General features: G+C 40.1%; 1 protein-coding gene across 4 annotated transcripts in view; it reads left to right on the forward strand.

The window, feature by feature from the left end:
• The window catches only part of KAT2B (lysine acetyltransferase 2B), a 45,294-nt gene extending 18,528 nt beyond the window's left edge, over positions 1 to 26,766 (forward strand). The window contains exons 6-18 of one of the 4 annotated variants that reach the window (XR_008747550.1): positions 197 to 388; positions 2,417 to 2,523; positions 4,187 to 4,312; positions 6,571 to 6,707; positions 8,127 to 8,335; positions 12,398 to 12,524; positions 15,715 to 15,825; positions 17,340 to 17,483; positions 20,154 to 20,268; positions 21,007 to 21,043; positions 21,351 to 21,410; positions 21,508 to 21,592; positions 24,761 to 24,812. Coding sequence is in view for 3 of the 4 variants with exons in the window: in XM_055806592.1 (XP_055662567.1) it covers positions 197 to 388; positions 2,417 to 2,523; positions 4,187 to 4,312; positions 6,571 to 6,707; positions 8,127 to 8,335; positions 12,398 to 12,524; positions 15,715 to 15,825; positions 17,340 to 17,483; positions 20,154 to 20,268; positions 21,007 to 21,043; positions 21,347 to 21,410; positions 21,508 to 21,592; positions 24,761 to 24,954 (1,648 nt within the window). In the remaining variant the exon portion in view is untranslated. Of the gene's footprint in view, positions 1 to 196; positions 389 to 2,416; positions 2,524 to 4,186; positions 4,313 to 6,570; positions 6,708 to 8,126; positions 8,336 to 12,397; positions 12,525 to 15,714; positions 15,826 to 17,339; positions 17,484 to 20,153; positions 20,269 to 21,006; positions 21,044 to 21,346; positions 21,411 to 21,507; positions 21,593 to 24,760 lie in introns of all 4 variants that reach the window. The other 3 variants (XM_055806592.1, XM_055806594.1, XM_055806593.1) reach the window with 3 other exon arrangements.

Consider the following 26,766-nt stretch of genomic DNA (forward strand, 5'->3'; position numbering starts at 1 on the left):
TTAAAAGTACTTGGCTGTCATTTCTTTAAAAAACTGAGCAATATAAATGCTGCTTAACTCTGTCCAGACTTGATGTGGAACTGATTTATATGGTCATATAGGCTCAGCCGTGTTATAAATGATGTGGGTAGTGGGTTTATTGCATTAATTCAAATGTTAGATGGTGATAATTATCTGGCTTTTTTTCCCTTTACAGATGGCTTTGTTATTGCAATGTCCCTCAGTTCTGTGACAGTCTACCTCGGTATGAAACCACACAGGTTTTCGGTAGGACATTGCTTCGCTCTGTTTTTACTGTAATGAGACGGCAACTGCTGGAGCAGGCCAGGCAAGAAAAAGACAAGCTTCCTCAGGAGAAACGAACACTAATCCTCACCCATTTTCCCAAGTAAGGGGTCACAACGTGCCTGCATTCAGGGTTAACTAGTAGTATGCCACTTTGGCATGGAAATGGAAAAATTACCTGTAGCTTAAAAGAATTTCTCCTTTTATTCAGCAACAAGTAGATACTACAGCTTTCTTTTCTGGCATAGCTTGAACTAATGTATTGTATGTACACAACCACTTGCTTTGCATTGTCCTAGGGCTTTGCTTTATAAAAAGCTTTATTCATCTTACTTGCTTCCCATTAAAATAGTGTATCACTTCAAAAATATCTTTTATTTTGTCAGGGTGGCTTGGCTCTCTAACCCGTATTTTAAAAGTCTGTCCCTTCAAACAACACAGAACCTACAAGAGAGCTGGTGGCACTTTTGGTATGCAAGCCACTGCCTGGGGCTAGGGTTGGGTTAGTGCTCAGGGGAATGAAAAACAAGAGCTTTCCAAAGTTGGGTAGAGCCAGGATTTGTCCCTCCTACTATTATTAATAGTGCCTTTTACCACTCTGAAGAATTTAAACTCTCTCTGGGGTAGACTGTTATGGGTACAGGAATGTTTGTGTATATCTGGGAATAGGATCATGATCTGGCCTTGAAAGAGGTATAAAAAAAGGATTTAACACCGCGTTGATACGAGGAGCAGGTGTGGGGGGGAAGGAGGTGTGCATATGCCCCCCTGATTCCCCTGCTTTTTACAGCCTCAATAAGTAATTTGAAAAGCATTATTATTCGCTGAAGTTCCTTTTAATATTCTGCTGGGGAAAAAAAAAAGACAGACAAGCACTGTTTGCTGATGATCTGTGGGAAATATGAAAAACCTTTAAATCTTTTATGGGCTGTGCTTGTCTGAAGCATTTGTCTCTCTGCTGGTGTTACACAGGGTGAACGCTGCAGAGGAGCTGCGGCTCAGAGCACGGACGGTGCCTGGCATCAGTGCAGGGCTCCCGGCTGCTCCAGCTGCTCCTTCCTGGGCAAAGGCAGCACCCACAGGTTATGTCTGTAGGTACCTAGCAAACAGTTGCACGGGGTCTGAACACAGAGCCTCTGTGCTGCCTGTAGATGTAGCCAAGTAGCCTTGGCTGAAGTTTAATTTGTGCTTCTGCTCCATCACAGGTGGGCAAGTAGCTGTCACAAATGTTATAGCTGTTATCAGCTGTGTAGATAGCAGCAAACACTACACAGTGCTGTGCTTAGCTATAAATGCCCTATATATAAAATACAAGAGTAGGACTTAATCCTGAAAATCCTTATCCTGTGCAAGAAAGTCTTACTCAACAGTCCTGTTGGTTTCAGCTGGCTGGTTTCTATACATACAGATGACTCCAGAGGGTAAAAATGTGCTGTGTCAACTTCTGGTCTGAAAACAGCTTTTGTGCAACATCGGATAAGCAGCTATCTTGCTTCTAAGAGGGAATTGATGTATTACCCCTGTGAAGGCAAGCGTGCTGGATAGTCTGATTTGTGGAATTTCTTTCATATCTGATACTAGCAAGAGAGGTTTAAAATCATGCTGTTTCTGTGAGTGTACCAAAGTAAGATTAAAAATGTTGTTAGGCAAGCACAAACATGCAGTTCAGTGTTACAGTAGGACACTTCAAGGAATGAAAATATCTTCCTAAGTGTGTTGTTAATAATTAACACTGGGATTTTGTAAATCTGTAAGAGGCAGAAAGCAAGTGCATCTGCAAAACACTGGTTGATCAAAATAGACATATTTTTTCATTTGTCATTGTATAACATGAGTACCTTGGCATCTGTCAACTCAGCTTTCTTACTAGTGCAGAGGTTTGTTCTGTAAAAGTAGTTTGTAACTGTTTCTGCATTTTCAAATAAGATACTGCTTATAATCAGAGATAAAATTTCATAGGTAAACCCACTCTACTGTGTTTTGTTTTTTTTTAAAGGAAATTGCCAACAGCATTTTCCTACTGAATCAGTAAATATTTTCAAATTAAAACAAGTTGCAAATGCTTAATCTGAAAAATAACCTGTTTTGAGCGATCCTATTAAGTTAAAATTTCACCTGGTTTTGTGCCTAGGTTTCTGTCGATGCTGGAAGAAGAAGTGTACAGCCAGAATTCTCCCATTTGGGATCAGGATTTCATGTTGTCTAGTTCCCGAACTGGCCAGCTGGGAATCCAGACAGGTAATTTGCATTTAGTGATGGGTTAGAGAGCACCTGAACTTAGAGATGAACCTGTGCGAGTCATGAATTCTAAGGAATGAGACATAGAAATGCGGCTTTATACATAGCAGCCTGTACTGAAATCAGTCTGCCTCGAGTAGGGTGTCAGGTGTCTGACTCTCTGTTGCTTCCTCATATAAAGATCCCATTTTGGTGATGAAATCCGTCTAATTGGAGGTACCAATGGAGCAGGCTGAGGCAAATCGTCTGAGTACTCAAGCCACTTGAGTGCACCCATTGTGGGCAGAGAGAATGGTCAGTGGGTAAATGGCTGCAGTGGGTCACCTGCTGGACAGTGGTCCCCTCACATGTAAACCCATGCCTGTCCTCCATCTCCTTAGCAGCAGGGATGTAGGGGCCTAGCATAGGAAAGCAAGAACCTTCTACATCGGATGTTCCATTGCCTTTACACATGCCTTTGATTTTGTTGGCTTTTTTTAGCTTTTCCTTGCTTTATTTCTTATTCATGTGCTTCATCAGCTTTCTGCAGCTTTATTCACTTCTCCTCAGTTAGGGTACTGATCTAAGTCATCCCTAAAATTGCACGGAGACACTGATGATTTTCTTCCACTTTCCCCTTCTCCTCCTCCTTCCTGTTCAAAACTGTTTCTCAGGGGTTGACTTCAATTTTCAGCTATTTAATTCAGTATTTTTTAACAAATCCTTATTTGAAACAATTGTGATTATCAGTTGACAAAACCATCATGTCAGCCCTTTATCTGGTAATGATTTTCCTAGAGTAGCAGAGAAATTCCACTGTGACAGATACATACTTTTTTTGTGAGGCGTTCCTGGTCTGCACCGTGAGCTGGTGAGTTATACCTTTGGCACAAGTTCGTTGCAGCTCTAAAGTTGTGTTGCTCTCAGTGTTCATTCTATCATGTACATTTCTGCAGTACTTCATTTTAATGTCTACCTCTTCAGCACTGGGTTCTTGGTATGAATGTGGTACAAAAGAGCTGTTGCTGGTGATTACACCGGGATAAAGGCATGTAAAGAGAAAGACTGCAGGTGTCCAGACTACAAGCTTTCACCTCAACTCCCTGCTCACCTGCCAAAAGTCTTCACACAAATGAAACCTGGATGATTTGGGATGAATGTTGGTGGGTTTTTTTTAATATTCAAGAGGGAGATGTTAGTCTGTGGCCTTTTAGAATAATAGTTTCATGCTCTTGGCTGGTGCAACAGCTTCTCCCTTTATTGCATTTGATTTGTCCAACCAGCCTTTGAACACTGTTAAAGTGGATGGCTGAAGCTGAGTGATGAGATTTTGCTTTTCAATAGACCCCAAAAAAAGCCTTTTCATGAAGCTAAACACCAGCAGGCTTGGCAGGTATGTGAAGGAAGTTGGTTTTCTTAGCTTGTGCTCAGCACTGCAGAATAATAAAGCCTGCTATTTGCAGCCTCTGTCATCCAGCAGTAATACAGTGCCTCGTTAGGTAGAAGTTTAGAAAAATATGTTGAGATAAAGCTTTCATGCCTCTGCTTGTGAACTGGTGGCACTGCTCTGTTGCCCATTAGCTGGTACTTGTCAGGTGGTGGGTGTGATGTTGGGTCCATCATTGTGACAGTCCTTCAGGGTTCTGTGTCCTGATATTTTTGTTTCTCTTTTATGCCTTTGCAGTTATCAGTCCTCCTCCTGTGGCAAGATCTGTTTCATACAGTGCAAGTCCTTCGTCTCTGGAGCAACCCAACAGTGGGAGTATGAGTCCTGCTTGCAAAATTTCTTCTGCCCTTGACCCAAACCTAGGTAACAGAGAGGGAGGCTTGCTTTTCAGCTTCTGTTAATGTTATCAGTAGTTGTGGTGTACGATGATCATTGCCTTCACTCTGCAGTAGTGAACTTGATGTGTTTTTGCTAAATGACATGCATGCTTATACTTTTTTCCCTACTATGGTGATGTTTAACTAGCATAAATGGCAACTGTATTTGGAAAAAAAAATGTTTGAATGAAGTTAAAAAGGGGAAAGGTCTGCTGGTGTCAGAGGGTGTTGCAAAATACTTTACTTGGAGCACATATATTATGAGCCATGAAAAAATGTTTCATTTAAATGAAGACAGAGTACAAGAGGCCATTGCATATTTTTTAAAAAAATCTTTTAAGGTGCTGAACTTGCATACAGTTGAGCAATAAAGAAAAGCACAAACACACCAACCAGGTTTAAATTTAAAACCTGAATAAGGTCAGGTTAAAAAAAAAAAAAGTTTTTGGGGAAAAGTAGTTGTCAAATGCATAAATTCTCAAAAATAATTCCTTTCCCAAACACCTCAGGATTAATGAGCCTGTCAAGAAAATTTGTAGGTCAGACACATGATCGTGAGCTTATGTAAAGTGAGTCCTCAAGAAAGAAGAAAAAGCTAAATGAATTCTTAGCCTCAGTGTTCACTACAGAGGAACTTAAGGCAGCTCGTAAACTTCAGCTTTCTTTGAGGGACAGGTTGGGAAATGGTCTTCAAAGTGGGAATGAGTCGAAGATACTTTTTTTTAATTACAGATCAACAAAATGAGTAGTAAGTAGTCACTAAATAAATTATCTTTTGTGAGAGTTTGAAAAGAAATATGGAATTGATGAACTAATCATTTTGTGCAGCTGAGTCATCATTGGGATTGCCCTTGGCACTACAGAATTGAAGCACCACAGATGCAGAACCAGTTTTTAAAGGGGTTCTAAGAGAATTAATGAAATTGTAAGTCTCCTATTTCAGGCAGTTAGAAGAAACAATAATAAACTGATTAAGAATGGAATGACTAAATGCGTGAGTAATATCATGCATGGAAATTCAATGTACTTTTTTATCTGTGAAGGGCTTAGCGAGCATTTGGAAAGGGTTTTGCGTACCTGGATTTACAGAAAGGGGAAGGACTCCAACGTGAGTCCTTCCCATGGGCTGCAGTTCTTCATGAACTGTTCCAGCACGGGTCCCTTCCACAGGGTGCAGTCCTTCAGGAACAGACTACTCCAGTGTGGGTCCCCCAAAGGTCCACAAGTCCTACCAGAAAACCTGCTCTATCATGGGCTTCATATGGGTCACCATATTCCTTCGGGCACCCACCTGCTCCAGTGTGGGCTCCTCCACGGGCTGCAGGTGGGTACCTGCTCCACCATGGAGCTCCATGGGCTGCAGGGGGACAGCCTGCCTCACCGTGGTCTTCACCAGGGGCTGCAGGGGGATCTCTGCTCTAGTGCCTGGAGCACCTCCTGTCCTCCTTCTGTACTGACCTGGGTGTCTGCAGGGTTGTTGTACATATTCTCACTCCTCCCTTCTGCTTGCGCAGGGTTTTTGTTTTTTTGTTTTGTTTTGATTTTTTTTTTTTTACCTTCTTAATGTGCTATCCCAGAGGTGCTACCACCATCACTGTTGGGCTCAGCCTTGGCCAGTGGCAGGTCCATCTTGGAGCCAGCTGGCACTGGCTCCGCTGGACACAGGGGAAGCTTCGGGCGTCTTCTCACAGAAGCTACCCCTGTAGCCCCCCTTCTACCAAAACCTTGCCACGCAAACCCAATACAATGGATTTTTCTAAGTCAAATATGTATGACATCTGACTGTATGTGCTGCTTAGCTTACAAAAAGGGTGAAATAATTCTATAATGGATACTTAATTCCAGTGAATCCGAAATGGGATTTCATGTTACCTAGAAGTATTCACTATAATTTTTGTATTGAGCACTGACCTTCCAAGAAAGCAGCACGGAGGTTCACTGCAGAAAATGTTGAATCAAAAAGGAAAAGCGAATAGTTTCACTGTGAATTTGCAAACGCATAGGAGAAAGAGAAGTATATTAATCCTGCTTCATGCTAATATCCCAGGGCAAAGACAGAATTACAGCAGTGATAAATAAATGAAATCTGAACAATACTTCTCTTTCTCCTTTTCTATAGGGAATTAAAAAAAAACACCCAAAACTTGACATACAAACTAGAGAATATAGCATAAGTCCTAGACTTCATAATGTAAGTCTGTAACAATTTCATTGTTTCTAATTTGTCCTGGTTTTGTTTTATAGGGGAAAAGAGAAAAAATAATGAACCCTATTCTCTGGAGGATTCCAAAAGACCAAGGATTGTAGGAGATATTCCTATTGAGTTAATCAATGAAGTAATGTCAACAATTACAGATCCTGCAGCAATGCTTGGGCCAGAGGTAAGAAATATATAAACCTGGTGTTGCAATGGTCTGTTTGTAAATGGTGTGATTTTAGTAAATATTCCACATGGACAGAGTATTGTAAGCTACGAGTCCACAAAACTTGCTATGCTGTCAATAAGAAAAATAGAGACGTTTGAAGAGTATGATTAGGTGAGAAAAAAATGCTGATGAAATGCATCATTAACGTGAATAGTTCTGATTTTTTTTTTTTTATGCATTGTGTACTGTTTGCAAAGAGAATTGGAAACTAGTGATAGTAAAAAAAGTGGATTCCAGGTTATTTTGCAAGGTACTTCTGTTACACAACAGTTCCAGAGTATGCTTTTTATTATTAATCATAGATGTAGTTCTTAAGGTAAATGGGGTTCAAGTATTGCAGCAGAATGAAAGATCCAAAGTTAAAACCTCTGTTAGTGCAGAAGGGCTGATCTAAACAGTTATTTGCTCCATCTTCCACAGTTGCTCTTTTTTTCTGCTGGAAGAGAAAAACAAACAGAATTGCAGAATTATGCCATGTACAGAATTGCACAGTTTCGGGGTTTTTTTTCTTTTTCTTTTTTGGCTGGCTTTTCGTCCTTCTGTTTCCTTCGCCAGGCTGTGTTTTGCCAGCAGCTCTTGTTTGCCAAGGTTTAGCTAGAGACTGCTGAAGATTTGGAACCCCACCTACATTTCTTACTCAGACTATATACTGTGACTGATGGCTCTGCGTATTACAAATGCTGTGCCAGTCTGGCTGTTGGGGCTGGCAGTGACTAGAAACACAGCAGCCAAACTTTGCTCTAAAAAGTAAACAGTATGTGCATGCAGAGATGTTTTGGCATTGTAAAGTGATCTGGAAAAAAAAGTTAAATAAATCGTCTGTATTGAAAAAATTAATCTCCTTTCAAATATATGGATGCATTCCTAGATACATAACAGCAAAATCAGTAGGCATTAAAATGTTCTTTTTAGGCCTTTATAATAGTGGCATAGATAGTGGAAAACACTACTAAAATGAAAAAAAATACAGCTTTGCCTGTACCACCATTAAAATACGTGATTTGCAGTATGTGTAGGCGAATCCACTGCTTTTGTCCAAGCTGGCAGGACTAAAGAAAATATGAAGACTTAGGGGCATAGGCTTCAACTGGATGAGTGTGTCCCTCGAGAGTTTGAAACTTCTTGAGTCATAGCCATCGCTGTTGTTACCGAATCTTTCTGAAAAGAAGTTTGAATAAGCCTTTGTATGCTATAGTATAGACTTCCATCCAGCTTATTTGATGGTGTCACTTCTGCTAAAAAAGTTAATCATTGGTAGCTCTATTTTTGTAAAAAAGATGGCTTGGAAAAAAGAGGGATGTGTGTTTAAGGCTGTTCCATCAGAGGATGTGAAATCTCGAAAACGTGACTTTGTTCCTCTTTTGTGTGGTGCAGACCAACTTCCTCTCGGCGCACTCGGCCCGGGACGAGGCGGCGAGGCTGGAGGAGCGCAGGGGGGTGATCGAGTTCCACGTAGTTGGCAACTCGCTGAACCAGAAGCCCAACAAGAAGATCATGATGTGGCTGGTTGGTTTGCAGAATGTGTTCTCCCATCAGCTGCCTCGAATGCCGAAGGAGTACATCACACGCTTGGTCTTTGATCCGTGAGTACTGCTGGAGAGGGGTTTAGGGGGTGAGACGAAGAGGGTGGTGCTGGTTGCCAGAGCAATGTAGGAAGGGACCAGCAGAGGTGGCGTGGAGGACGGCTCTGCCTGTGCTAACCTTTTCCCATCTTTTCAGGCTCCCACTCACTCCTGGGTAATCTAATTGGATTCTACCCAAATACTATCTCGGTGGCTGTATTAATGACAAGTGACTTCTTGTTGTGGGACTGTGGTGGGTTGACCCTGGCTGGACACCAAGTGCCCACCAAAGCCACTCTACGATTCCCCCCCCTCAGCTGGACGGAAGAGAGAAAATACAGCGAAAGGCTCATGGGTCAAGATATAAGGGCAGGGAGAGATCGCTCACCGAGTACCGTCATGGGCCAAACTGACTTGACTTGGGGAAATGATTTTATTACCAATCAAACCAGAGTAGGACAATGAGAAAATAAAAAATAAATCGTAAAACACCTTTCCCCTACTCCTGCTGTCTTCCTGGACTCAACTTCACTCCCCAGTTTCTCTCCCTCCTACCCCTGAGCAATGCAGGGGGCTGGGGTCAGTCCATCACACGCTGTCCCTGCCGCTCCTTCCCCCTCAGGGGAAGGGTCCCCACACCCTGCCCTGCTCCAGTCTGCAGTCCCCCCCTTCTCCCCCAGACCCCTTCTTGAGGTGCTACCACCATCACTGATGGGCTCAGCCTTGGCCAGCAGTGGGTCCGTCTTGGAGCTGGGTGGCCTTGGCTTTGTTGGACATAGGGGAAGCTTCTGGCATCTTCTCACAGAAGCCACTCCTGTAGCCCCCCTGCTACCAAAACCTTGCCACACAAACCCGATACAGGGACGTGGGCCTGTGGGGAAGGCTTCTACCTATCTTGTACTTTTTAATGTCATAATTACTTTCTGACTTTCAGTTCTAACGCTTATTAGTGGTTTCCAGGCCCATACTAAGTTGCAGGCTGCTCCATCATCTGTGGAGATCTTGCACCAAATGGCAGCAGACTGAAGTTTTTTGATGAGAAGAACTTGTGTGATTTATGAAGAACAGTGTTCAGCTTTGGACCTTTCCCTACAAGACTTTGAGGTGCTGGAGCGCATCCAGAGAAGGGCAGTGGAGCTGGTGAAGGGTCCAGAGAACAAGTCTTATGAAGAGCAGCTGAGGGAACTGGGGTTGTTTAGCCTGAAGAAAAGGAGGCTCAGGGGGGACCTTATTGCTCTCTACAACTACCTGAAAGGAGGTTGTAGGCAGGTGGGGGTCACTTTCTTCTCCTGAGTAACAAGAGATAGGACAAGAGGAGATGGCCTCAAGTTGTGCCAGGGTGAGGCTTAGCTTGGATATTAGGAAAAATTTCTTCACCAAAAGGGTTGCCAAGGATTGGAACAGGCTGCCCAGGGAAGTGGTTGAGTCTCCATCCCTGGAGGTATTTGAAAGGCATGTAGATGTGGCACTTCAGGATGTGGTTTCATGGCAGACTTGGCAATGCTAGGTTAGTGGTTGGACTTCATGGTCTTAAAGGTCTTTTCAACCTAAACAATTCTATGTTTGTATAAACAGCAATGTTTAAGTCAGCATGGGAGAAATCACTCCTCATCCACCCAAGCACGTTGCTTTTCTCTTGATCAGTGCAAGCTTCTTGGCTTGCTTTGGGTGCAGCTTTACACTGCAGGCACTTGAAAAGAGACACACTGGTTGTAGCAGCATCCACAGTTTGCATGTGGTCCTCCACCTAGCCCAGTGTCCTGACTGAATTGTGCCTCAGCTGCTCAAGCATGAAGGGAGGTTCTCCTCAGCGGTGTCCACTTTTCCAGCATTGCGTTTCTCACAGGGTCTGCTTCCTTTCAACGGTGTGTTCTCCCAAAATTTCTGCCTCTGAACAATCTGTCCCCGATAACAACCTAGGGCAGGGGTCCTCAAACTACAGCCCGCGGGCTGGATACGGCCCCCCAGGGTCCTCAATCCGGCCCCCGGTATTTACAGAACCCCCCCGCCCGCCCCCGCCGGGGGTTGAGGGGGAAACCAAGCAGCCGCAGATGACTGCCTGCCACTGCATCCGCGCGCCGGCCCCCTGGTTAAAAAATGTGAGGACCCCTGGGCTAGGGTTTTACTGCACTGACTGCAGCATTTCGCAGTGGAGGGGGCAGGCTCGTTGCTTTGTGCCAACAGAGACCTTGAGGAGCTCAGACTGAGCTGATCGCAGCCAACTGTGCAGCCTGGTTTGTGGAAGAACCTGTCTCCACCACCAGCGATATCAGTGCCTGTCTTTGTGCCCAGTGTTATATTATAGCTGCAGCGGTTAGGAAAACATTTCTGGAACCATTCCCTCTGCGTTTAGGCTCACTGGCACTCCCTCAGCCATATTCTCTCGGTGCCAGCAAACACTGCTGCTGCTGGGGCTGTGCCAGCCCTGAAGCACAAGCAGCCCAGTGCTGGGGGCTGTTGGACGGGGGCTCGGTCTGTGGGCCCAAGAGACTGATCCTGGGGCCTTCCCCTGGGTTGTTCAGGGAGGAACAGCACTTGTCTGGTGAGGGCCAGCACCAGCCCACTCTCTTCTACCTCTCCTGTGTGGGGGTAAGAGGTGCTCAGCTGGGAGAGAGAGCCAGCGCCGGGATCCTGTCTGAGTTTAGGAGCCGGAGCAGCATTATGGTCTCAAGCAGAGGCTACTGGCTGAGAAAGCCACCTTCCCTCATAACCAGATAGCAAAGCAAATTTCTGAAGCAGTGGTGCTGAGTCATGGCTTTCCCCCATACTTCCTACTGGGAAAGACTCTTCTAGCAGGTTGAGAGGAACTGCTGGTAGTTAAGTGCTCTTCAGCATAGATATGTGTCTGGAGAACAGTCTGTGCTTGAGGAGGAGGTACGGCTATTGCAACAGCTAGGAAATGCCCTCCTCTGTGTGCCTGAGGCAAACATTGACCCGAAGGGAGCGAAGCACATCGCCTGGGCAGCTCAGGGTACCCCAGCGTCTGCTGTGAGTCTCCAGGGACACACACACTGGAGACCCGTGCTAAACAGTGGGTACCCCCAAACCTGCATCAAATGTGAGATACTGGAGTCTGACAGTTCTCTTCCCAAATCTCTTTTTTTTCAGTTATTACCTTACTTACTATCGCCTTTAATGTTCTTATTTCCGAAACGGCCATCCTTACTGAATCTTGTTACTTAAACAATTCAGACATGAGTAAACAAAATTAAAAGCTCAAACTACTGCATTTGTGCTGTCGTTCCACAAACAAAAAGCACTAAAATAAGTACAAGAAAAAGAAGAATATATAAAATGTATAAAATCTCCTTCAATGGTAGCACATAAAACATAACTACTCTTCAGACCACTGTTTATGGCGAGGGCTTACTTTTCGCACTAACCTTTCCCCCAAAAATGATGTCTTCTGTAAATTTACTGTATTTATACGATACCATGTATTGAATAATCTAGAAAATGGGTGCAGTGTCAATCTTTCCAGACCTTGAGGTTTACACTAAAATTTTAGTCCTTGACACAGGAGTTCAGATTGCACCTTGTTACGGTTTCCTGGCAGTCAGTGTAAGAGCAACAGAAATAGATACTTATTCTGGTCTTGATTCCTCTAAGAGAGGGTCATTAGAAATAACAAATATCATTTCTTGCATCATCAGCTGCATTTGAAACTGGTAGCTTAGCTGTAGAGAGTGCATGCAAGGAAACAGGAATCCGTTAGAGAGGACTTACTGTCCTGTAACTCCATTAATCTCTATAATGTAGTCAGGGTAAAATCATCCTGAGAACTGTGCAATGGCATAACTGTCAGCAATAGACTCAATGAAAGCAATACAACTCTTTATTTATTGGGCATTACCCTAGTATCTAGGAGTACTTGGTGAGGCCAGGACCTCGCTGCGTGAGTGATTAATTTTACGGTAAATTCAAAGCATGGTGTTAGAATAGCAACTCTTCTATAGATATAAGCATATACAATTGCATTAGCATTGTGGAAAAAAGCGAGTCAAGTTTCTGAAAAAAGGTAGGTAACGGCATTTGATGTACTATGTGCTTGAATTAAAGTGACTGTTGTTTTTGTCTACTCAGGAAACACAAGACCCTTGCATTAATAAAAGATGGTCGTGTTATTGGTGGTATCTGCTTCCGCATGTTCCCCTCCCAAGGATTTACGGAGATTGTTTTCTGTGCTGTGACTTCCAATGAGCAAGTCAAGGTAAAAATAATGCTCAACTAGAGTTTATTAAATGTACTTGAGTCCCATTTTCTGCTGCACATGCTCCTAATTTTGTTAGCCACATTGAATATATTGCGGAGTTGCCAAACAAAAATAGAGTTTGAAAGATACAGTGATTCAGAATATAATACACAAAACCTAAACAAATGTGCAGATTTAGAATTGTCAGCGTAATAGTAGGATTACTTGTAGTTAGTTAAAGAAATAAAATCTTTCTCAATACAACAACAGGGGCCAGTAGTCTCCCATTCTTGGACTGTTCACTCCTCTGTCTCCAGCAGTTGCCTCTCTGTGTAGTGTAACACCTCGTGGTTGACTTGAAACAAGTATTGCTTGTGTGTGACTGTAATTTGTGTTCAATCACTTCGTCATGGTTACATGACTACAATCAAATATCTATCTATAAATTAGATATAGTTTTGCATCTCAAAATAAGCGCATGGTCTATTCTATACACTCTATTTTTGAGTTAATTTCACAAAATGTTCTCCGAGTGTTGAGAATTAGCAGCTGCGTTGAAAAAATATAGATCACTACGAATACAGGAGATCCCTTCTGCTTTCCCTGGGACTATTGGTAGATCTAACTGTGACTTTGGGGATTTTGCCTATAGATGGTGCTGTAGCTTCATGTTTTTCAGTTGAAACTGCAAGAGCCGAGGGGTGGGTTAATTCAGAGTTCGTAGCAGTTGAGCATGCAGAAATTGTGTGCCTTGTGTTGAAGGGAAGACCTCTGGGTGTGGAAGGATAACAGAGCAGGATTGAAAGCCTGTGACAGCTGTTTGTACTTGGAATATATTTGATTTTATTCAGCGCTGGTGTTAGAGGAACGTTGCCTTACACTTAGCAGTGGTCTGTCATAAAAGTATCTAAGGCATTTTAGCAAATGCAAAAAATAATGGAATATGCTTAAGTTATATCTATTCTAAGCTTGACTAGTTGATAAAAGGGGTGTTTTAATTCCACTAAAACAACCTACTGCACTACACTGCCAAAGTTAGGCTGCCAAAGGTGTGTTGTGATTCTCCAGGAATAACCTTTCAGAATATAACAGAGCAAATAAATCTGACCAATCAGAGAGCCTTCGAGGCTGCATATGCACACATAATGCACAATTTATTCTGCTACCCTCTGGGTGCCTTGCTGAATCAGTTGACTCTGTCTGAAAATTTACCTTCCCATGTTCCTGTCTGAGTAAGGTGACCCCTACCAGCAGGTAACTGAGAAAAAAAGAAATGTTCACACATGGATGAACTGCCTACTCTTGGGAAAAATAAATTCCTATTTTAATTGAGATTGTGGCTGGATTAAGAAATATGGGTACTGCTTTCCTTTATATGTGATATCTAAAAGTTGGCTTGGTTTTGAGATAGTTTGATCCCATGTTACAAAATTCTTTTAGATTTTACTGTACATGGCTTAGTTTCCTTTTAGGATTGTTAGACTTTTGGCAAGTGTTTGTGAGAATGAATGAATCCTGTGAAGATTATAAAAATAATAGGTTAGCAAAAAATGATTGAAGTAATTGCCATCATAATTGCTGGAATTTCTTTCAGACACAAAGCTGACGCTTTTTGTCAGAGATTAGGTTCTTGAGAATTACTGGGATGAGTTGCAGTGTTTCAGGTGTAAATAAAGGCAGTCTTTCAAATGCTGTCCCTTTCTCCCTGCTGATGAGAAGGGAAGTGAGGAGCTTGGCTAGTTAGTGTACTGCTAGTCTTCTTTTAAGGAAAATATTTTTCATTAAAAATTTCAGCTCAGAGTTTTTGTCCTCTTCAAAGAATTTGAGAACTCAGATTTGCAATTAGAAAGTCTCTTCATTATCTTGAGCGCTTCTGAGTGTGAAGAAATGCTATACCACTTAACATGTTGCCAGTTGTCAAACCACTTCTGTGTATTTGATGCTGTGCCTGATGTGTGCCACTTGAACAAGTGAACATACAGCTTTAAGAGCCTCCTCAAATTCAGAAGTACTTATTTTTACACATATGAGGGGTCTCAATTTCAAATATGAGGTCCGAATGCCAGATGCGCCAAACACTAGCTGGAAAGGAAGGGCACAAATGTTATACCTAGATTAGCAGGACTTTAAAGAAAACGTGTCACTTCTACATTTTTTGTATTAAGCTTCAGCACTTACCTAACTTGCTTTTATCTGGCTATTTCCATGTTTGGGGCTATTAAATTGTGACTTGAATCAAAAGTATGTATTTTCTGATTTATTTTTCTGGCTTATGTACATAAGTGAAAATTTCCCCAGTTTTCAAGAACAAAGTACCCAGAACGATTCCGTATGTATTTCTGTAAGTGTCCAGTTAGTCTCCATGATGTTAGAATTGGAATGTATGCAGAAGCAACACATTATTATGGGCTTTCCTGTCTGTTTCACATTTTTTCATCTCACGGCAGAAGAGGAAGACTATAGCTTACTTGTGAATAAATGGAACTTTTTGTTTACTTTGGGGTTGAATGAAAATGAAAATTATTCCTGTGGGCAGTCAGAAGGCATAGCTATTTATTTGATTGTGGACTCAATAATTTTCTGCTGCTTATTATGGTAATAACTGTTTCACTATACCCTCTTAGGCCCTGTGATAAATTCAGATGAAAAAATCTTTGAGGCAAAGGCTGTTTCTGCTACAGGTGCACAGAACACAGTGAAACAGGGGACGCATCTCAGAATGGTGTTCCTCCTTTTTTGAAGTTTCCAAGTGATACGGCTAAGAAAGGGTGCTCTATTATTAAAATATACGTAGTTTTGCTATTGGTGAAATATGTGACCATTAATAGTTGATATCTAACTTAAAAGGAAAAAAATAACGTCTGCACCTTCAATTACAGCTTCCAGGACAATGTACCTCTGTAGAGCCATGCTTTTACCCCTACAGAGTCTAGGTTTTGGTCTCCTTTAGATTAAAAGTGAATCAGACACAAGAAAATGTGGTATTTTGTGTTCCCTGTTGGGCCACAAAGATAGCCTTACAAGGCTGAAAATGGTTTTATCTTGAGGCTGCTTCACCAAGTATAGTTAGGAGAAAATCTTTAAAACAGGATCTAGAGGAAAGGCTGCATTTTGAAAAACAGTCTGTAATAACCCTTAGTCCACAGTTTCTAATGTGTGCAGTCCCCAAAGGCTTTGCAACGGCTTTCTCCTCGTATGTTTCACACAGGGTTATGGGACTCACCTAATGAACCATCTGAAGGAGTACCACATCAAACACAACATTCTCAACTTTCTCACGTACGCAGATGAATACGCTATCGGCTACTTCAAAAAACAAGTAAGTCAATGTAAGAAGTTCCTTGATGCAAGAAGTTAACACCTAGCAGTGATGAACTAAAAAGCTAGATCTGACAAAGTAGTTGGATAAAATGCATAGTGCAATTTTATGTGTGTATTTTTTATCTACAAATGTGCTCTGTGTTCATCTTGTGTAATGGTATTAGCTTATAATGCATTTTACTTCGATGGAATCACCTGAATATAGGTGTGCGGCCTAGCAAATGTAAAAACCAGTCGAATATGGGTTGGCTGCTGCTTCATTCATTCGCTGCATTCACTGATTCTGTAAGAGGTGTAAGAAAAGCCCAGACATACCTGTGGCAGACTCGAAATTACCTGACCTGTGCTCACAGCTCCTCCTGATTTGAAGCGTGAGGTTCAAGTTCAGGAAGGATTGTGATGTCTAATCTGTCAAAATAGATTTGGTAGATTAAACAGGTATCAACTATCTGGTCAGATGGCAGAGTGAAGATGGAGTCAGACTATTCTCAGACATGTACAGCAATAGGACTACAGGCGACAGAAATTGGATCGTGAGAAATTGCAACTAGATAGAAGTTGGTTTTTTTTTTTTTTCTTCCTGTCCTAAGGGTGGTGAAATACTGGAAAATGTTGCCCAGAGAGGTTGTGGAATCTGTCCTTGGCAGTCTTCAAGACTGGACATGGCCTTGAGCAACCAGACCTGATGAGACCTGCTCTGAGCAGGGAGTGGGCTAGGTGACCTCCTTAAGTCTATTCCCAACTGCAGCTGTTCTGTGACTTTGTATATAAAACTGATACAATTTGCTCTTCACACATTCAAAATGAATAAAAGCGGGGCTTGTGATGCGGCTGTGCAGACAGACCCTTTTTGTGTCTGAAATGTCCCTTCCCCAGTTTGAAGGTGCCCAGTCTCCGTGTAAGTCTGAAGCCACTGATGGTAAATTGAGGCAGAAGTCCTGGTTTGGTTTCTGCATTTTACTGAGGCTGTAACCTCTGTAACAGAAGAATAACATGCAGCCAAAAGGGAGAGTCCTATGCTGCTTTTTATTGTCTTGGCTAATTCTTTTGTGGGTTTGTTTTTCAGTTAACTTTTGAACTGTATGAAGACTGTGGTATAACTTTGGAAAAAAATATTATGTTTTCTTGTTATAAAATTACTGTATTTCATTGACTTCAGAGCAATTTTGGTTGACTGATGACTACAAGACTAGCATCCTTTAATATTAAAATAGCAAATATTTTGAAAAATCCAGGAAATTTATACACAGTGAAAATCTTTTTTGACCATCTCTTAATCTCCCTATCTCCCTTGCTTTCCTATGCATATAAGCAATTAACTATTCTTGTATCAAGTGACTCCCATGAGAAGGTGTTTGCAACACTATTAACCATGGTCTGTAACTCGTCCTGTTGTATTGTCTGTATTTTAACATTATAATGAATTTAGTTCTAAATCATCATAGCCTCTCAGTTAAAACAAATGTAAAAGGAAAATGGCATCATGACAACTTGAGTTTTTTTCTTCTTCAGGGTTTCTCCAAAGATATTAAAGTACCAAAAGCAAAGTATGTTGGCTACATCAAGGATTATGAGGGTGCCACATTAATGGGATGTGAATTAAATCCAAGGATCCCCTACACGGAATTTTCTGTCATCATTAAAAAGCAAAAAGAGGTAAAGGCTGAAATGAAACACTGATTATTATGATGTATTCAGATGTTTAGACAAAATTCAGTCAGTGCCAGGCTAGCTTTGGTCTTTGCTTTGGTGCTTAAAATATTGGAATATGTACTTCTATTAGGTAGAATAATTCTTTCATTGAGGTCCCAGTGCTATAATTTTGCAGCTGAAACATTAATTTCTACCTTACTAACTTTATGATAACAGAAGTGTTGAAAAGTACTGGTATTTTGAGGAGTATTTCATAGCTAAATTTTGTCATAGATGATACTAAGCAAAATCTTGTGAGATTGATTTGTTCTGCAGCTTTGTCATTTTTTTCCCCCCCTCTATGACAGTAGTGTACTTTAGAGTGACTTTTGAATGGAGTGTTTGTACTGCGTGCCCTGTATTCTACTTGAAAGAAAGAGGATTACTTTTTCTGCCACTGTTTTAATATACCAGTCAAGGGTGGGCTGTCTTAAATTCCAGGCTGTGCCTTTTTAGAGCTTAAGTGGGATGTTCTTTCTTTAGTCCATAATAAATTAAATATAAATTTATAATAGAAATATATAAACTATATTCCATATAATAGCAGAGTTCAAGTGGGATGTTCTTTGTTTAGTCCATAATAAATTAAAGGTAAATTTATGATAGAAATACATAAATTATATTCCATATGATAGCATAGTTCATTAGTCAAAGAATTAAGACATTTCAAGTTGTGTTTAAATACCTTTGTGTGTTTTTAAAGACATACAAGTTACAAGGATAATTGGTTCTTTCAAGGTTGGTCAAATCTCATGACTTTTTATTGTGTTAAAATGCTCCTTTATGGAACAATTATTTTCATTCCAATATAACTATGTGGCCCGTGACTGCAGAAAGAAAGACAATATCTGAGTGCTATACATTTAGTTTACAATTTTTGTTTACGTTATTTTGCATTCTTCACTCTCTGATTTGGTGGGATGTCCATATTGTTTCAAAGCGCTTGGAAACACTCAAGTGCATTGGTCCTCCAGCCATCTCACGTCTACCATTATTAGAAAGAGAGCTTGTTGCTGTTGTATTTTCTTAAAGAATAAATATATACACCTTTGGAAGTGCATCTTAGGATTGCCTGTTTGACACTCAAAACATGGATCGGGGTTTTTGTTCTCCCTGTTCCAAGGAAATTTAGAAATGGCCCTCACAGTCTGCAGCTTTATGAAGAATGTTTGCTTGTCAGCTCAAATCAAAAGCAATGAAGATGATACCTGGACGTAAGTGGAATTTTGAACATTGATGCTATAGATTAGGTACTGATTTGGTTTGCTGCTGGTATGGGCCAGTACTAGACATCAGAATTTTATAGTCTTCTCCCTTTAGAAGTGAAGCTTTTAATGGGATCTCAGCTTTTATTTAAAGAGTCGGAGCATATGCCTATGGCTGCTAAGACCATGTCACCCGACCCTTGGGTGCTGGTCACAGAACCACCATTTGTGAGTTTGCACTACCTGGTGTGTAGCTTATTTACAGTCGTTCTAAAAAATAAGAAAAATCCCTTTAGGCAAAGCTTTGTGACCTGCTGACTCGTTAGTAATCAGTGTTACTGAATGAACAGCTCATCTGAAGAAGGAAGAGCCAGCCACTAGTTCCTAAATTGTAAGAAGGGGTTTAAAGTGGATTTAGTAATTAGTTTGAAAGTATTTTGACGTTATGCTGGAATCTGGCCATGGTGCTGTGGTATACTACATTTCTCTTAACATTTGTAACCTCTATTGGAAGTCTGATTTTTTTTCTTTTCCTATTCTTCGAGAGAAAAGACAATGTGTGGGGGAGTGAAGCTCCTCAAAAATTAAAAATACATCCATCTTCATTATTTCCAAAGAAAACAGTCTCTCAAACTATGGTGTTCTGAATGGCTGTGCGTTTCTTTACTCCCACTTATGAAGCAAGCCATTTTGAAAGTGACATATTCAGGACACACAAAGCTTAGGGAAGTGTCTAAGCGTGTACCAAGAGCACCAAAGCAAATTACTTAGAATTGAGGTAATGAGATTGCAAAGCAGAACAGAGTGTACCCCAGAACTGGAAAAGCCTTTCCTGGCATTTACAAGCAGAACAGAATTTTGGTTCCAAAGAGCGGCATCATTCTGACTTCCTCAAGAGAAAATCTTCAGTAAAAGTACCTCTGACTGATATCTAAGAAACTCCTATAGTTGTATGGAGACTTCGAAGTGAACAGGTATTTCTAAAATTTTGGAATACGGACACGTATGTACATTGAAATAGGTGCATTCAGTATGTGCCTTGAAATTTCTGACCAGCTAGGATGAAGCAGTTCAGAAGCACCAACTGTTAGAATCGGAGCCAGTTCCCAAACCTGCTTCCAGGAAATCTCCTTCCCTACCTCTGCTGCCACCTTCCCAGGAGCTGTGCAGCTTGTGATCAATACGGCAAGCAATGACTCAGTTTCTTCCAGATTTGTGCCTAAATAGGCAGCTGAGAGACTTGGTAGCCTCATCTGCAGAACCAGTCTTCGTCCAGGTAGCCCACCTCTGTTACCAGCTTCGGTGGGTCTAGAAGGACCATCGGGTTAGGAAGCAAGAGCGTTTCTGTTCATCACAGTTCTGCATTAATCCTTTGAGTTACTTTTGAGCAAATCAGTTATTTTTTGTTTACTCTGCTGCTTTATTACAGATCATTAAAAAGCTCATAGAAAGGAAACAAGCTCAGATACGGAAAGTTTATCCTGGCCTTTCTTGCTTCAAAGACGGAGTACGGCAGATTCCTATAGAAAGCATTCCTGGAATTAGTATGTATCAACCTCTTTTAATGTATAACAGAAGCAGAACAGCCCAAGAAGGGTCCAAGACTAGAAATACTAATGTAGCCACGTATTTCTTTTTGATTAAAATGGAATCGTTTTGGTCTGCTGATTTGATTTCTATTAAGATTGTTATGTTTCCCTTACAACTGCTGTCTTCAAGACTTCCCCAAGGCATCCCAGGCTGATCCTCTTTTATGTACATGTGTGTAATTTTATTATGTGATCCCCCTGTGATTTGTGTCACAGTGTAGTCAGCAGTTTCCCTCTGACTCCACTGGTATGCACTGCACTCTCTACTAGCATGAGTTCTATGCTACACACGGACTTACAGGACAAACCAGAATTAGAATATTTAAGTATCGTCTTTTGGGGGATTTTTTTCAGCTGTGCTTTTCCGCACTTTATTCTCTGACTCTAGGGAATCAAACTGGATAACTTTGACATCGTTGTTCTTTACAGAGGTTGTGGTAACATATGCGCTGAATTACTGAAGTGTTTAATGTAGGAGTATTTTAGAATCTTTTCAGCAGTCTGGAAGAAGAGGTCTTAGGAAATTGAATGGGGCTGTAGGCTAGATTTTCCTTAGGAGTAACTTGTATTAAAACAAATCCATTTTACTGCAGCAGTGCTGAAATGGCTTATCTTTTTAGAGCTGCGATAACTCAATGTTTTGACCTACTGTAGTTCCCATGTAATCTTTCCTCTCATGTTGTTGGTGTACAGGAGAGACTGGCTGGAAACCGAGTGGAAAAGAAAGAGGGTAAGTGCTGCACAAAGTAAAACGTTGAAGCGGTTTGGAGATTCCTTTGAGAAAAGTCTTTAAACAACGTCATTTGATATTTCTTTAAATCCATTGGCAAATAGATAAATAATCTGCAAGGGATGAGTACTTAAGTGGGTTTGGTTGGATTTTTTTTTTCCTTTGCGGGGTGTCTGTTTTCCCATTTTATTTCTTCCATAAAATGCTTGAAACTTTGGAGTTCTTTTTAGGTTAGGATGCTCATCATAGGAATGAAGATAAGGGATTCAAGCTAATCTTCATGTATTCATACTTTCTTTCAAGTAAGGAGCCCAAGGATCCAGATCAACTTTACAGCACATTAAAAACCATCCTGCAGCAAGTGAAGGTGAGTGCTAGTTCTAGTTTACCTTCTGTAACGATTTTTAAATGATTTCCAATATAGAGTTTCCATATTAGATACCTTACTTTTTTCTTTACCAAAGAGCCATCAAAGCGCTTGGCCCTTCATGGAACCTGTGAAGAGAACAGAAGCTCCTGGATATTATGAAGTTATAAGGTTTCCCATGGGTAATGCCATTAACATTTTTTAAGTATAGAGTTTAAAAATCTTTATAGCTGGAGACATAGCAGATAAATTGTAATCCGATTGTTTTATGTTAAAAGATACATATTACTTGCAGCTGAACAGCTTGCAGCTCTGAAGTACCAAAATGTACGATGCTGTCGTTTGAAATTTATGACTGCTTTGTGACATTTGTGAAGCATCTGTAATGTATACATGTGAAATCTTAGTATGCCCTAGAGAGCCCTAGCAAGCTCTTAAAACAGTGCAGTCAGGTAGAAACTTTCAGGACTGAGCTGGTTTATGTGAGTTGTATGAATATGTTTCTTGTGTGTGATAACTGGTCATTGCAGATCCTACCGGTATGTCAGAAAAATCTCAGGGCAAACTTTCAGGAACACCTGAGCATTTCAGTTGCTTTGAAATACAGATTTACCCTTTCCAAATCACACAGAGAAAACCTTTACCAAACGTACCAGGGTTTCCTAGTGAAGTCTTAACAGTTTGTTCCAGTTTAAATTTAGGAAAATGCTTCATGCAACTGATTGTAAGATAACTTTTGCGTTTGTGTTTTAGATCTGCCAGAGTTGTCCAAGGTGGTTTATTTACTTATTTTTTAAAATTTTTAAATCATGCAGCTATTGTTTATGCAGGATTACTTGCAAAGGGAAGTACACAACTGCTAATAACATTTTTCTTTGCTTTTGACTGCTGGGTCATAGAATATCAATGGTGATTCAGTGCTGTTCTAAGCAGATGCTTGTGTTGATTTGTATTGCAGCATATTTAAAACAGAATCCTGCTACTCCTGCATTGTTTATGCAATGTTCACCTCCATGTAGCTTTTAACGTTATTAGAGAATGAAATACAAGTTCATTGCAGGCTACTATTAATACTTCTCAGAGAAATTTCTCAGAGAATTAAAGTGTTTGTTCATGTTGCTTCACATAGGGTCCTAGGCTGTGTATACCAGTTTGGTATAATGATTTTTCAATATTCAACTTACGATTTCCAAATGGCAAATACATGTGCACTTTATAAAACAGCAGCTGGCTTCCTGTATCCCTGACACAAATGTATTTTCTAGCAATAAAGAAAAAGAATCTTGACACCGTCCCATGACAGTTTTCTGTCTGCTTTTCTGAGCAGAGGCTAGGTCTAGGTGGTTGTTTAATCTGAAGAGTGGTTGCAAAGAACTTACTGCCGGGGCTGGCAAACCTGAAGTAGGAATGTTGTCTATCCCTTCCTTGTTCAGATGTATTACGTTGGAGTGAGGGGAAGCAGCTCTCATTTTAGGGTTAAGCTGAAGACTTTGGTTTAGTTTTGCTTGTTTTTTTCAGCTAAGGAACCCAGCACAACTTAATCACGTTTTGATTTATGATCAGCTTCTGGGGTTTTTCTGCTCTCACCGCCAGCATGCTGATACTGTACAAAAATTGCTCAGACATAATTTCAATTAAAAAGAAACAGCATTGTATTTTCTTATGCTATCACATACAAGATACTCATTTGTCTTTATGTTTGCATACAGACTAAATTGTACAATATTTGAGAGATATAGCTGTAGGGTTTTTTTACTATCTCCTAAGGTCAGCTCTCATTTATAAACACTTTCCCCCCCTGTTTTAAGTGCTCTTTCAGCCACTTATTTTCCAGAAATAGTTTTGCACTTTTTTCCTTTTCATCTGCAATACAAAATCTGTATGGCTGAGTGACAGATGGAGCCAAACTTTCACTGTAGTTAGAAAGGAATAATTTAACTGACCAACCAAGGCAGTGTTTGATTTAGAGTGAGCTGAACAGCCTTCTCAGTTCGGTACTATCAGACTATGGATATCTAGTTTAGATGTAGGTACCTATGTTTCAGACTTAATGGGAGCTGAATTTTGCTTTTGCAAAATATTTTTTTTTTGCAAAATATTTTTTTTTTTTGCTTTTGCAAAATATTGTGCAACGCTAGTGAATGGCAAGTTATATATCATTGGATGAGGTATTTGAGGGCATCTATCAAAAATTTCTTAAATAATTCCCTCAGGTCAATTTGGCAGGGTTTTCCTCTGCTTTACCAAAGTCAAATCTCCCTTACAACAAACCACCACCACCCCAAAAAAAACCCCAAACAAACAAAAACATTCAAACCAAACCAAACCGAAAATACCCACATCTGTATTTTTACATCTTAAGTTTCAAGGTTTAATTCCTTTGCATTGGAGGTCTTTGATCTCAGCTTTCCTTGCAATGCTTCTGGGCAGTAAGTCTGCTCCATTTCAGCTGTTTCTGTTAGTTTCACAAAGGTGCTGCTGAAGCCTGGCTCAAGCATTGCTGGAAAAACAGTTGTTAGAGCATCTGAGGTGAGAAAAGCCAAGACATGCAGCACAGCTCCCACTACTTCTATTCCTGTACTTACTCCTAGAACGCTTTAATGTAGACAATATTTTTAAATGCCTGATAAGGATTACTGGGAAAGCAATTGTGTGAGCACTGAGATGGTTTGTGTATTTTGTGGATGACTGGTTTTAGTAGAAAAGAACACATTTCTTAAAGAATGTTCTGTAAGTAAAGGTTTTGTATGATGCATTCAAAGGAGAGATTTGTTCTTACATGACTCTTACAAAGGGATACATAACTATAAACTCTGAAGATGTAATTAAAATATATGTAAAGCATGGAACAAACTTAAATCTTTTTTCAAAGCTGCAAGTACTGCTTGTAGTACAGACAGATATTTCTTCTCTGCTGTGTTCACACAGAAGCAAGGATTTTAGGTTAACATACATGTTTTGTGATGTTTGAACTCTTTGCTGTTACACTCCTAAGGCCTCCTCGAGAAGAGTTGGCAACAGCTTTGCCTCACAGAGCAGTTAGTTACGGACATCTAATACCCACTGAAAGCTCAGAGACATATGAGAACACAAAACAATGATGCTTTAATCTTTTAAAGAAAAAAAACCCAGACTCTACACAAAATCATTCGTACAGTGAAATACTGCTTAGTTCCAGGGGCTCAGCTGCTGTTGGAGCTAGAAGAGGGACCATGCCTTAGATGAAGGCAATTAGGAATTCCAAATCCTAGCTTTGCCAGTTTGTGTTAAATGGCAAATCAGTCTAAAGGGATATTGCATATAGAAAGTATTTGAATCAAACGCTGTTAATCTATTTTTCTTCTATACAGATCTCAAAACAATGAGTGAGCGACTCAAGAATAGGTACTACGTGTCTAAGAAATTATTCATGGCAGACTTGCAGCGAGTCTTTACAAATTGCAGAGAGTACAACCCCCCCGAGAGTGAATACTACAAATGTGCCAATATACTGGAGAAATTCTTCTACACAAAAATTAAAGAAGCTGGATTAATTGACAAGTGACACTGTCTTTTTTGCAACCAAATAGTGTGCCTACTTTATGGGCAGGGGAAGCCGTTGTATATCTGAGTTTTGGGACTTTAAGGTTTCAAGAAACTTGTGTTTAATACTTAGCACTTTTAAAAACCCTTTTAGTTTTGCAAACATGTACTATACTGAAGTTACAAAAATTATTTTATTAAAATGCTTTATAATGTATTTAATTACAGAAAATTTCTTTTCTGTGCCCAATACCGTATGCTCATACTAAGTTTATCAGCTACAGCCTCAGAAACCCCACAAAACATGTGGGAAATTGCACATGTTTGGGAATACGAAGAAAATTCCCAAACAACAGATGTTATAGCTTACCTAATGCAGTACCTATTTGATAAAGTTTTATTATTTTTTTTTCCAGTAAAAAAGCAAATAGTAAGGGAAAACAACAAGTGGGGGGAGGGGTCTGAAACACTTGTTTCTTTGTAGAATCTTTTTATAAGATATTATTTTTTAAAAGAAACACTCAGCTGGTTGAGAAGCTGTGAGAGAAGAGCAGCCAGTTCTGAAAAAGGACTGCCTGTAATCTTTGATAGATGCAAGTTTTTCTATTCATTTTGGGTTTTGATAAATGCTTTACCTACAAATTGTAATCTCATAACCACTATTTTAAAAAAAGAATAAATACCTGTCTAGATGTGTAATGTCATAGTGACTTGGCTTATGCAGGACATAAGTACCCAAAATAACTTCAGAGAATTTGATTCGCATATACTAGACAATTTCAATTGGCTTAGTAGAGTTAAGGTTTTGATGCACTTCATGATCCACCCTATTTACTACTCTTCACTGATAAATTCTTTAGATTATTCAGCAGAGATAAAACTATTATACAACAAAGAAGTCAACATATGACAGCTTCTAGCTTATATACTTGGCTCTGTGGTAAACTGGATTTTCTACCAAGCTTTATTCTAAGTGCTTATTAACTGTGATTATTTAGACCCAGGAACATATTAACATTTTACAACTCACGTTAGTATATCTTCAAATTGAGCATTTATATATATAATACATATATTTTGCTGCTTACACTACATCTAAGAGGTACACAACTTCCTAATGGAGATCAGTACAGGCCAAAAAGTTGTCACTTGACATTTTCTAGAGTTTGTAACTGTAAATTATAATTGCTTTTGTGAAAAAAATTTAACTTTCTTTCTTGGTGTTTTATATTCACAGATGTAACACTGGTAAAATTCAATAGCTCTAAGACTGAAAAAAACCCAGTCCTGTGCTGTGTCAAAGAATATATTCCTGCAAAATTCCTGTGCAATGTTAAAACACAACTCAATTCAGCAAGTAGATGTCAGGAACTCCCTGGAAGTAGTAAATGTGGTACACAAGGTATTCAAAATGTTAACACTAGACTTACCATAGTGTTTTGTATGAGATTAGTCTGACCTGCATTTGGTTCTATAACAAAGGTACAGTGAGTATTTTTTTTTTTAATAGCCAGTACTATAATGGGATAATGGGATGCTATAGTCCAGTTTTGTAGATTGGGCCTACAGATGCACCTGTTAAGCTTGGTATCCTGTGAAATTTTGTTATTTTCAGAGTAGATTTTCTTATTGTCTTTCAATCAGATTGTCTCTTCTATATTGAAACATTTGTTTTCTAATTTAAGAATTAATATTTTCATAGATACTGTGCAATAAAGTACGGTAGGATATGTGGTTTTGCAAATGCTTTAACAGCTGATGAACTTTACATTTGTAAAATTAATATATTGTACTGGTACAGAATAGTTTTAAATTATATATGTACAAAACCCTA

This window comes from Falco peregrinus, chromosome 5, assembly GCF_023634155.1.
Source record: "Falco peregrinus isolate bFalPer1 chromosome 5, bFalPer1.pri, whole genome shotgun sequence".
NCBI lineage: Eukaryota > Metazoa > Chordata > Aves > Falconiformes > Falconidae > Falco > Falco peregrinus.